At 33.7% G+C, this 13,299-nt stretch overlaps 1 protein-coding gene across 1 annotated transcript in view; it reads right to left on the bottom strand.

Annotated features, from left to right (window-relative positions):
- Positions 1–13,299, bottom strand: part of LOC148608578 (putative neural-cadherin 2) — a 41,572-nt gene that overhangs the window by 25,056 nt on the left and 3,217 nt on the right. Inside the window, exons 2-8 of the mRNA XM_088546988.1 lie at positions 7,186–7,371; positions 6,175–6,406; positions 5,487–5,730; positions 4,918–5,026; positions 2,309–2,417; positions 1,070–1,320; positions 419–699 (exon numbers count right to left, since the gene is read on the bottom strand). Coding sequence (XP_088403114.1) covers positions 419–699; positions 1,070–1,320; positions 2,309–2,417; positions 4,918–5,026; positions 5,487–5,730; positions 6,175–6,406; positions 7,186–7,371 — 1,412 coding nt within the window. The remainder of the gene's footprint in view (positions 1–418; positions 700–1,069; positions 1,321–2,308; positions 2,418–4,917; positions 5,027–5,486; positions 5,731–6,174; positions 6,407–7,185; positions 7,372–13,299) is intronic.

The following is a 13,299-nucleotide window of genomic DNA, read 5'->3' as shown; positions in this document are numbered from 1 at the left end:
CTGCAGTTATAGTCTGTATATTACTGCAACATGAGAGAAAGCTTAATTGAATTAGTGCAAGAGGGGAGACAACTATAATGCAGTTATAACATGGTAACAGGACAATCCTGTATATCACCCTCACAGAAGAGACCTAACATGTATAACTGGAGGGACAACTATAATGCAATTCTAACATGTATATTATACAACAAGAACAGGAGACACAACTTAAATGCAGTTCAAACATGATATAATAAAATAAAGGACGATAAACTATTAATATTTCTTGTAATTTAAGATTTGATGTTATTTAATCATGACATTGCAATAGATATGTGATTATTCTATCCCATATTTTATTCAACTCAATTTTATTTAAAGTTGAACTTATGTTGTATGTGAAGCATAGGTTGTATATTAGCCTAGCTTGACTTACAGTTATAACTGAAGTGCCAATTTCTTTATTCTCCATTATGGTAGGTCTGTAAGTATTACACTGTGTAAATTCAGGTTTAGTGTTTACAGAATCCACAATGTTTATGGTGACTACAGCTTCACTTGTAAGCCTGTTGGTGCCACCACAGCAACTTCCATCGTCAGTTGCCCAAACAGGAAGGTTGTACACGTCAACATTGGATGGGATTGACTGTCCTGACTTAATCTTAATCTGGCCAGTATTACTGTCGATTTGGAAGATATCTCTCTGCGGAGCATTATCTAGAAAAGTAAATATACCTTAAGTGATCTTCAAGTATAAAATAAAATATGGATGTTAATTTAGAGAAAAATGTGCTTAACTGCAATTTTCAAAATTTTCTAATTTCAATTACAGTAAATTTATTAAAAATAAATGTCAATTAGGCTTTAAGCTGTAAAACCAATCATATAATGTTGAAAGGTCCAAACCAGAAGAAAGTGAAAGGTCCTCAATATGATTAAATGTGAAGTTTGGTAGATCCTGGACCTGGGTTAAATGATATTTCATAACAAAATTGGGGGTCTCAAACACTGGGATCTGCACTTATTTGAACGCCTGGTAGATACATATTAATAATTTTATTGTCTTTAATTCAGTTCATCTACTTACTTTCAAAGGTATATGTGATTTTATCTCCATCCAGATCTACAGCCTGCACCAGATAGATATCTGAACCTGTTTGTATACTGTCTTTAATGGTAGTAACCATATTGTTGCTCTGGAACTCAGGTTTTTCATCATTTACATTGGTAACATCAATCAGCACCTTAGCTTGACTTGTCTTACTCGGTTGTCCATTGTCTTTCACGTAAATGTCAAATTCATACCTGTGGCTTGTCAATCTATCGTAATCAAGGGTTCTAAAAAGGAATACCATCACATTCAAATGATATTGTAAAGAACCTGTTATCCATTGGTCTTTGTTGGGTTACAGTCACATATGATGATTGGCTAAGCTTTGAATACTTGAACTTTATTTCATCATAAAAATTATCAATGGAAAATATTAATATGAATAGAACTATGGGTAATGCCATGTAAGCTTTTGAAGAACTGGCAAAGGTCCAGCTTTAAAATGTTGGTTTGCATATTATAATAATATTTTTGCATTTATTTCCGTCTATGGAGGTTCATGGCTTCAAAAGTAAGAATCAGTAAGGAAAGTGTTACATGTAAGAAAGTTAATTTACAACACAATTCAAATCCAGAATATTTTTTTTATAAACATCAAAACAGTAGATTGAAATGGAATTACCTAAATATATAGTTGTGATAATTTGATCAGCCCTACAGAGCCAGGTTTCAATAGATTTACACATTCACCCTTAGTTCATTGTGGTGGTTTGGTCAGCCCTACAGAGCCAGGTTTCAATAGATTAACATATTCACCCTCAATTCATTGTGGTGGTTTGGTCTGCCCTACAGAGCCACGTTTCAATAGATTTACACATTCACCCTCAGTTCATTGTGGTGGTTTGGTCAGCCCTACAGAGCCAGGTTTCAATAGATTTACACATTCACCCTCAGTTCATTGGGGTTGTTTGGTCAGCCCTACAGAGCCAGGTTTCTAAAGAATTTTCCATTCACCCTGTTCATTGTGGGAGTTTACTTGTAGCTCAATTAAAGGCAAATGTCAATTACTTACTCATTCACCTTGACCTAATTATGGTGGTTTTGTTATAGCCCATTAAAGGCAAATGCCACTAACTTACTCATTCACCCTGACCTAATTGTGGTGGATTATTTAGAGCCACTTAAAATTTAAATGTCACTGACTTACTCATTCACCTGAACTTAATTGTGGTGGTTTAGTTATAGCCACTCAAATGTCAAGTGTCACTGACTTACCCATTCACTTTGAGTTCACCAACTGTGTCACTTAAAGACTGTACAGAAAATAAAGGTTCACTGACCCAAAAGGTCAAAACCGAGTTTGCATCCTGGTCAGTTGCTGTCACTGTAAAACCAAACAATACACACATAAGTAGATCAGATTCTGTGAAACTTACATGATATTGTACGAAAAGATGCAAGTTTTTACCTGTTTATAAATAAACGCCACATTCTTTTTCTATGTCAGATATATATTAATGTTGTAAGTAAGACGTAGTGACCTAAGTAAAAGACTCAGCTTTATACTACAACTGGGGTAACAAGTGTGGAATATCCTAAAAATGCAATACAAAAGTCGATACTTTCAAGGCAATTCCACAATGTTGTCTTCCACATTTAAATGAGATATAAAAGGAATACACACAAGCCAAATTAAGATTACATGTCCTGTACATTATAATAATATATTGTATCAAACAGATCTACTGGTTAACAGAAATCTTCAACAAACTTCATCAATCACTTTCACATTCCAAAGCACTGTTTCTATCAATGTATGACAAATAATTAACTCTGAAAAATTCCTTGCAAAATTCTTGATAAAATCAAACCTTTAACCAATAAAGCAAAATTTGGGAGAAGCAAATACTGCACTTTGCTCCTTAATAGTGCACTCATAGAAAGATCGACCTATCTAAAAGGCACTGAGCTTTATCAAAGGGAGACATCTCTATCTTCTGGAGTACATTGTGTCAGAGCACTGTCTGCCACCCATCTTTGTTCTGATTAACTATACACTTATATTAGGTACATAGTGTTAGATTCTGTTATTCACTGTAATACAATGGTATATATAGCTGTACAATGTTAACTTGAAATGTACTGATGGTAAATTGTATAAAGTGTATCTGGTAAATCTGTACCTTGTGAACAAAGCAAATCACAAGTATTTATGGTACAAAAACACAATGGGAATCATCAAAGGACAGTATGGATATAGAATTACTAAGTGAAGGAAAATAAAACCAAATATTTTTCAAACAGAAACAAAAATGAAATTATGAAGCAGAACAGTAAATAAGGATGTAACTTCCACAACAAACAGGATATATTAAAGTGTTTAAGGAAGCATGGCTTAAAGTCCAGTACAAATGGTAACATCAACCTACCATGAGATCAGTTGTTACATTGCGCTTCACATCCTTATCTTTGAAACATCTAAACCAACTCAACAACAGATCATACTGGCTTCATAATTCACAACATTGGTTAAATTTGTACCCAGAGAAGCTATGGAAGATTATTTGTGATTAGCAGAACTAGAACCAAAGGTTTACATATAGGCTGTAAGTCGGTACAGCTGTAGTTGGATTAGAGATTATATCAGACAATTATGATGAGACTGGGTATTAAACCAAATACTGGGAGCAATTATAAACTAAAAAGTAAAATAGGACCAAGTTAAAACAGGTAAAAGTCATAATAGATACATAATACAAGGATAATTATAATACACCATTTTATATGTAATCAAAATACCTGTGTTACCAGCTAAAATGGAAAAAAAAAGAGAGATAGAAAAATGAAGAACTAAGACAACACTGCTATCTGGAGTGATTGATTGTCAGTACAAAACAATTTATTATTGTCATGTTGTTTATTTATCCCAATGGTTGAAGAAAGTCACAGAAAACTTAATTAATGGAATGTGGGTAATTTTTTGTCAACACAGAAATTAAAGAAAGAATTCAGTACAAGTCCAGGTACATTCAGAAATCATAGCCATGGATTTGATTATTATTATTATTTATTTAGGGCCTATGCTATCATTGCCATTTACAACTCAGGAAACCAAATGGTCTGAAATATTAATAAATCCATTGACTGATACCCAATTCCATCTTTGAACAAAATGTGATTGTCATGGCTTTCAATATGGGACAGGGAGTTTCATGGCTTCCTTTATGGGACAGGATTGTCAAGGCTTCCTATATGGGACAGGAATGTCATGTCTTCCTTTATGGGACAGGAGTATCATAGCTTCCTATTTGGGACAGGATTGTCAAGACTTCTTTTATGGGACAGGATTGCCATGGCTTCCTTGATGTGACTGGAGTGTCATGGCTTCCTGTTTGAGACAGAAGTGGCATGGCTTCATATATGGGACAGGAGTGTCATGGCTTCCCTTATGGGACAAGAATGTCATGGCTTCCTTTATGGGATGGAATTGTCATGGCTTCCTCTATGGGACAGGAGTGTCATGGCTTTCAATATGGACAGTAGTTTGCTTGTAATGACTCATTGAATCGGACAATTTTGTGAGTACCATGGCCCTTCTTAGGGACAAAAGTATGACTGTTGAGACATCTTCCTTCGGTTGTATTCCAAACCTTATTTTGGTCTCAATTTCGGTCACATTCCTGAAGACAAATTTCCCAAATTTCTTTAGTGAAATTCCAGATTGTGACTTCATCTCAAGAATTGTACATTTTAGTCTTTTAAAGACTTTTTGCCAATTGCATGGGCCCCAGGTCCCTTCCCCAAAGCAGTAGGAAAATTGTGACTGTCAAGGCATCTTCCTTATGACTGTCTAGAGGAGTGTGACTGTTGTGGCAAATAATTACCTGGCAGAACAGATGATCCTGAGGCCAGGTTCTCTGCTATTCTAGCTGTGTATGTTGACAAGGTGAAGGTCGGGTCATATTCGTTGCTATCTTGCAGATTTATTGTTAACTACAAATACCAAAAAACAAAATTGTAATGACAAGGTAATATCAGTCACAACACTTTAAGGTCTTCACAATTTAGTTGCTTCTTTTTTTTAAATGATAATTTACAAAGCAAATAAAGAGTTATGTTATGTAGTTTTTAATTTCCACCACTACCATTTTTTTGAAAATTAATTTGGCAAATTCTGCACCAGTGGAATAACAAACAAAGGTGAGTCAACATAAACAAGTTTAAATAAACTTAATGTAAAGGTGTAAAAGTAATTTTTATGGAAGCTTCTTTTGTGGGGATTTAGTAGAATAAATATGTTTAGTGGCATTATTTCTATGCAGTTTTGACTTTCAAAAAGGATGGCAAGTCTCATTGAATAAGAAATATTGTTTTATACTTTTTTCCACTATCCACCATAAAAAATAGCAAATATAAAATGCTTCATGAAAGTTAAAATTAATCCAAAACCTACATTAACTGAAGAGCTCATTGAAGACTTGGTATCAGTTGCCACGATCTTCAGATCAAAAGTCTGTGGATCTGTTTCATAATCTAACGATGTCATGGTAACAACACGTCCATCCTCGTCTATCCTAAACTTATTAGATTCTGTGCCACCATCCATGACGGCAATCGTTGTACTGCCACCAAGTTTGGCCTGGAAGTTTTTGACACTAACAAGACTAACATGGCCATCTGGCCTATATGTATCAAAGCTGAAAAAGAGTTAGGTATATAACTGAACTGATGCTAACAGGAACTATCAAGGATTTCAAGCTGGGGTGGATGAAAGAGATCCTGTGAAAATCAAAATGATGCAGAGCACTTTTCACAAACAATCAGCAAGAAGTCAAGTTTTAATGGAAATTGAATGTCCTGTGTCAAGTACTCCTAAAGGCTGTATTTTTTCAACAATACTCTAATATTGTTTTATCCTGCAATGAAAACACAATAAAATAGTTTTTATTATCAGTAGACATGTGTTTGTATTTGATTTATCACCAATGTGTCCAGGATCTCCAACTATATAGTATATTGGAATAATAAAAAATGTACATGTTCACAAAATACACAGCAAAGTCGTGTTCACACCTTGTACTTGTACATGAAAATGATGATTAAAAGACAAAAAACAATACCACACTTGTGAAAAAGCTTACGTCTGACTTGGCTGGTTGGTTTCTTGTACTTTAGCTGTGTAAGCTGTTTCATTGAACTGAGGTTTCAAGTCCCTAGTGTAGATAAAGACCTCGACTGTTGGACTCCTTTGTGTTGATGGAGCTCTTGTATCCATAACATAAGCTCTGACTGTGTAAACATTATCGCTACTCAACTGTCTCTTTGTTATGATCCACCCTCCAGTTAATTCAACATCAAAATTGTCATTTAATCCTAAAAATTATAATTCTTTATTAAAGTTTTTTTTCAGAGTCTCAGGAATCATTTGATACCTTGACATCACTAGACCAGGTTTCCTTGATACTTATCATGTGGTGTGCAATGACACCAGAAACTCTAAAAACAGTTTTGTCTAGCAATTGCAGTAATTTCACTTTCTGTCCAAGCACTTGTAGAAATGTGGAGTTTGAATGTACAAATCTATATCTATTGGATCCATCCTTAGTAAAGTGATTACAGAGCAGTTAATAACAATACAATATTCGAAATAATTGTGATGAAGTAATGCACTCCCCAAATCTAGGATCACCCTTTTTAGTTTTTATATACTAGTTAGGCTGCTTGCATTGTGGGTATCCCCTAATCAAACCCTGCTACCAAGGAAAAAACTTCTGAGACACGCAATCAGAATTTGATGGCTTTAAACATGAATACCAGCAGAGGAATTCTGCAAAATATCAGTATCTGTCGCGTAACACTACAAATTTTCCTTTGTTCTTACTGACTGATGTACAACAGGATCACAATGAATATAATTGCTAGAAACTAGGGACACATGATGATATATAAACAAAGGACACATGCACATCTTGTTTTAAATAGTAACACAAATATAAGACCAATATACAGACTACCATTGTTACTTTCAATTGAAATGATTTTTGAGCTTCCAGTATACCATCTCAAGCAAAGAAACCAATGACTGAGTGAGAATATTGTGATGAATAATAATGACAATCTACATAGATGGACAATTAAAAGTTTGTGCTTACCATCAAGATAATAACTTAGTGATGAACCTCCATCAGGATCAAATCCTTTCAGTTGGTACACCCTTGTACCAGGCGTAGCAGAGGCTGGATCTACTCGCTCCTGGAAAGGTGAAGGATGGTTGATGATTCTTGGTAGTTCATCATTAATATCATCTACTGTGATATCAACTTGGTAATTCTTCAGTGCTGAAATACATATAAATACAATTTACAATGTAAACAGAACTGCTAAAAAGTAACAATAAAAACTGATCATAAGAAGTTAGGAAAGAAAGAAAATTAAAAAAAAAAAAAAAAAAACATATTTATTACTAAATTTAATACATGATTTCACATTGGTTGCTCTTATAAGCCTGACACCATAATCATTAAGCATCTGTTATTTCTTTTAGGATTCATTATCAAAAAACATTTTCTGATTTGGTACTTTAGTAAGTATCCAGCTAGAATTCTGACACTAAATCTCAACAGAAATTATAATGTATCATGAAACTGAATGCACATCATTTATCAATGATCCATTGAAAATTGATATCAAATCATACCCACAATGATGTCAAAAGGGGGAGATTTTGGACATAGTATGAAATAAGGCAGGGTAACCCAGGCAGTTACTTACCAGAGAAAAAAACTATTTTTTAATTGTATTGCTTTTGATTGAGTTAAATATTCCATATAATTTATATGTCATTATCAACATAATTATTAAATTCACTCTTTTAGTGGTCTTCATAAAAAGTCTAGATCGTTTATCAGCTTCAAAGAGATACGAGAGATAATCAACTGGGGAATGAAACGGGTGCGAACTTACAAGATTGCCTTCTTTAATTTAACTCAATGGTGTCTATATTTCTGTTAAATCAAACATGAAGTAACATCTATGATGAATCGGACATAAGATGGACGAATGACTGACAGGTTTTTCACGCTGTTTTCTCGCAAACGTGCACTCCGTATTACGTATAAAGCATATGATCTTGGAGTCTATCGGAGTCTGATATTAATGTGATTATATAGGATCAGTGTTTGTTTTTCCTCATTTGTATATTAAATCCTTATTAATATTTCCAAAAAAAATCACTTTTAAAGTCAATCTCAGCCGATTGACGAATTGTTACGTTCGTTAATATAGTTCTAAAGAGTCAAGTATAATTACACGTAATTTGCTAGTAATGTACAAAAGATGTGAAATAGAAAAGAACACGATTACCAACCTAGCATAGTCTTTCTATGATCGACCTAAATCTTAAAGTTTCAGCTCACCAAAATTTGTGATTTTTTTAAATGTGTTTTAAAATCTGAACCAAGTCCATACATATACCTTCACAGATTGATTTAATAATGGAACATTGAATTTACATGGATGTTGAAAGCAACCCAAAATCAGTGGCATAGAACATTTGACGATTTGATTAGTCTAATAATATTCTCAAGACTGACTTGATCACAGAACGTGGCTTTCAAGGCGGATTCAGGCATGGGTGTGGCGGGCGTATGCCCCCCTTAAAATTTGCAAAACATGGGTTGTCAGGGGTAGATTTAGGAGCTTTAGGTTAAAACTTTAATTTCTCGCTTATTTTACCACAAAAGTTATTTACATTGCACCCACTCTAGAAGATTTAACCTCAAAAATTTTTTTCGCCTCCCTCCGCTCGGTGAAATTATAACTGTATGCCTCCAAAGCTAAAATCCTGGATCCGCCCCTGGCTTTAAATGTTAAGGATCGACGTTAAACTTACATTGATTAATTTTTTTAAATCAAACCTTGCCTTATTTTCTTTTTTCGAGTGACCATTGTTCAAATCCGAGCGAACGTAGTGTTTCCTGGTTTAGACAAATCAGTATTTACCAGGAACACAGGGGCTGTTAAGTGGCACAAGTTAGGGGGTCTGAAAGTGGGTGTAACCGGTGTATAGAAATCAAATTTGAATAAAGAAGAGAACGGTAGGAACTGTCTACCACTCCAACCACCACGAAACAAAACAATCACTAGATTCACTCTTATTACAGCATATATTTAACATTCCCTTTGGGTTCCTTAAACGCACCATATTTTGATCTGGATTTGACCTATTGCCATGGCTTTGAATGATATAATTTTAAATAATTCGGGAGTGTATGTACATGTAAACCAATGCACTATATTTTCAAAATCTTTCAAATATTTAAATTTGATAATTTTATAAGAATGTAACATGTAAGTATGACAGGTATATATTTCACCTGATATATTGGTTTTATTGTGTTTGATCATTACCTGTAATGTTTTTCCTAGACGTAAACATTTCCCATGGTATGCATATTGTGGTGTGAGTCACTTTCCTATTTACCCACATAAGGTTTATTAATCACTATTGAACGTGCCTGATGTAATTCAATGATGTTACACAAGACAGTTTTATTTGGAGTTCTTGATTTATAATTTTAGGGAAATTGATAACACATAACGATGTGCACGTACAAGCCTTGCTATAGAAAGCATCGAAAAATCACAAGGGGCTATTGAATCTATTAAAAAAAATATCAACAAGACCCAATCCAATGTACACGCTCAAGAATTATAAAAGGTGGTAGTATCGCTAACTATAGAAATCAGCAGCATTAATAAAACATCGGTCAAACCAATGCTGACAAAATGTTCATTGCTTAGTAAGAATTTTGTCTTTGAAATGTTTCATGTTTCAATTTTTTTTCATATTAGTCATATAGAAATATGTCGGTCAAAGATCAATAGAGCTTATGTTTATTATTGTGTATTTCATGTCGATTCTTAATAAAACTTATTTATTTATTTATTTATAATCTGAATGATTTCGTAATTGTAAATTGTGTAAATTACCGACCATGTCCATGTTAACAACAAAAAGTGGACTCCCTTGCAAGTCTCTTGGCATGTATCCTTATACTAACATATTGTTTCAAAAAATACATTGTGCTGACTACCACAATTCATTGATTACAATCGCAAGGCGTACAGAAAACAAAATTTGCCAAAGAGGAGAAGCTATGAACAGACGGGTTCGATAGGGTACTGATTTTGTATAATTTAATATGATGACAAACAGAAACCTTCTTTCAATTATACAATATGTACTTTAAGTCAATTTCTTTTGTCGTAATTATGCATGTGTATTTTTGTTGTTGTTGTTGTTGTTTTTCTTTCCATATTTTTGTCATTTTATTCTAAAACAATTTTCTTACTTTTCAAAAGAACATACAATATACATACAACATGATATGTATTGTGCACAGCTATATAGAATATTGTCGGCAGTGTTCTCCATTTCGTATTCTACATGTATTTGTAGTTTCAAAAAAGGATAAAAAATACATTTGTACCGACCAGAGAAAAACAAAGTCGGCTTATGGAAATCGTGAAATGCGGGCTTTTTATCGCAATTTGTCACATAAATAACCGCTTATTCAGGGCGGGCGGATCTAAAAATTTATGAAAGGGTTCAAGATTATCAGTAGCTCATTCTTATTCAAAGGAGAAAGTTCGGTAAGGTTCCCTTTCGGCCTCATAACTTGAGAATATTTGAAAATTTGATTATAGCTGATTTCTAGGTAGTACTAGTATAGTAAAATGGACGCGAACGAAGAATATAAGATTCATAACGTTATTTCAGAAATAACAGTCTGCATTTATGTAACTTTTACAAAAGTTTTTAACTTTTAACATTTAATTTTTAGGATGCTTTTTGTGAGGAACAGACTTGGCCACACATCTGTTGATTCAAGATATTTTTACATGAGTTGTAACTGACAATTATACACAAAATATATGAAGGACGAGAGTTTTCCTGGTTACTGGGACTACGTTCCAGGTATTAGCTACTAGCAATACACTCTCACTCATTTGTATATGTGTAACATACTGAATATTGCGATAGGGAACCAGTCTAGACGAGAGTTAACACGCGTGTGGCCATAGTTAAAAGAGTGAAAAACTGCTAAACATATGGTGTTTTTCATCCTTTTTAACAGATTTTCCCAATCTCAGCCAAGTTTGAAGGGCATATATGACTGTATATGATCAAATTATTATCATATATACATGCATAACAACATGGGCTCCTTTATATACATTGTAACATAGGTGATAATAATATGCAGTTTTAAAACGACAACATAACATAATAAAGCAGAGATTTTCATACAAAAATGGTCCGTATCAGCAAGGAGTTAATTATAGAATATTTATATATTATCCTTGGTACCATGTATATATAATCGAACTTTTATTCCAGTGTCTGTTACAAGTTCTATACATCTTAAAGTAACTTATCTATAAGGGTAAACATTTAAAGTGGTGTTAAAGATAAAATCTCTTCGGGTCTAACACTTAAGCTTGTATAGTTTTATGTTGCCATTTTAAACGACAGGAAAACGGATGAAATATATCTTAGCATAGATTCATATTTATTGATTGTCTGGTTTGGTGAATGCAAATTGCATTAGTCCTCCTCCCCAGTGTATGTATCATTATTCAAAGCATCTTTTGCGCTGAATTTTACTTGGATTTATACAAAATACTTGAACCATACGTAATCGCATGTATTATAATCTGGAGGTTTTTTTTACCCTAAGGCCAATCGATCTCTTTAGGTATTGAATAATCTATTAAATGTAGAATATATATGCTACGGGATATGTAGGTTATACTCAAACGATCTATGGTTGTAGTTCTGAATTCGAATGGTGACCGAGTCACCCAAAAATGACTTGGCAGAATGACAATTTTGAATAAAATTAGATTTGTGCAAATAACGCGAATTCGTCTGATTTCACACAAAAATCGGTTTTAATTCATTATAATACATTATTTTATTGCCTTCCGATGTATATAGCATATTGAAAGCAACCGCCATAAGTACACATGTACTTTCAAATAGAAGAAGAAAATTCTATATATAATAGAGAGACTCATTATTCAGTTAAATGTACATTATAATAAAAAAAACGCAGTGAACAGAGCATAACTGAACTTCGAAGACGGACTACCCCCATAAAAAAAAACAATAACAAAAAAAAACACGGCGTAGAAGAGTAAAGAAATTAATGTGCGTAACAACAGTAAGAGGTAAGTCTTGTTACCTACATGTACATGTAGTGGAAAAGTGGAGAGGGTACATAGAATATATACTCAACGCACAATAATTAAGAGTTCAGATGTAGAATCAACCAAAGAGGCCATTATTTCTAATAAGTGTTTACATATATAGTAGTTTAAATCCTTGATGTAAGTGTATATAGTTCTATGATCAGCTAAATACACCTATCTGCTGATCAGAATCAACCCGCGTTACGGTCCAATAGTTTTTATGTTTGGACTTCCGATAAATAACAGATTAGTACAAATGGTTAATTTATTGTCCCTTCACCTGGGTATACCTGGATTTTCATGTTTGTTTAAGTATGAGTAACATTATTACACCAAGCTTAATATAGATCTATTTCCTGTTTAGTGTCCGAATATGACTAAAATTTTCTATTCTGACCCAAAAGCGTCCTTTTAAAAACGAAACAAAGAATTAGAGCAGTTCGCGATTTTTTGTGTGGTCAATGTACTAAGAATTATGTTATCACAAAATGCAAGTTCGTTCACTTAATTCTATTTTACGAAACATATTACCGTGCACAAGTCTTTCAAAAATTATATAAACGTCTCAGAATTTGACGACTCCATCTGAACGTGCGAGACCCGATAGGGTAGTCAAGGACGTTAAAAAAAACCCTTAGTAGACGACTCGATTCACTACACTGCTCCATCGGATCAAATTGACACAAGGAAGATAATGTAAGCATAGGAGGGTCTGTAACTTAATACATGATGTATGGTAGTACGGGACAGCTCATCTAGGTGTTTTTATGTTGGATAGAGGAGCAAATTAACGATACATGTCACAACAAATCAATATTATACAAACGTCTCAGAATGTGACGACTCCTTTCGCTACACTGCTCCATCGGATCAAATTGATACAGGGAAGATAATGTAACATAGAAGGATCTGAAAAATTCCCAACGATGTTAGAACTGTCAAATATATATATATATAAACGTCTAAACATGTTCAACATAACCAAATGATGGTAAAATTTACCTTAAATA

Source organism: Perna viridis, chromosome 9 (assembly GCF_037379345.1).
Source record: "Perna viridis isolate PV_CMFRI_1.1 ecotype Kerala chromosome 9, ASM3737934v1, whole genome shotgun sequence".
NCBI classification, from domain to species: Eukaryota; Metazoa; Mollusca; class Bivalvia; order Mytilida; family Mytilidae; genus Perna; species Perna viridis.
This window is presented reverse-complemented; position numbering and strand designations above follow the sequence as displayed.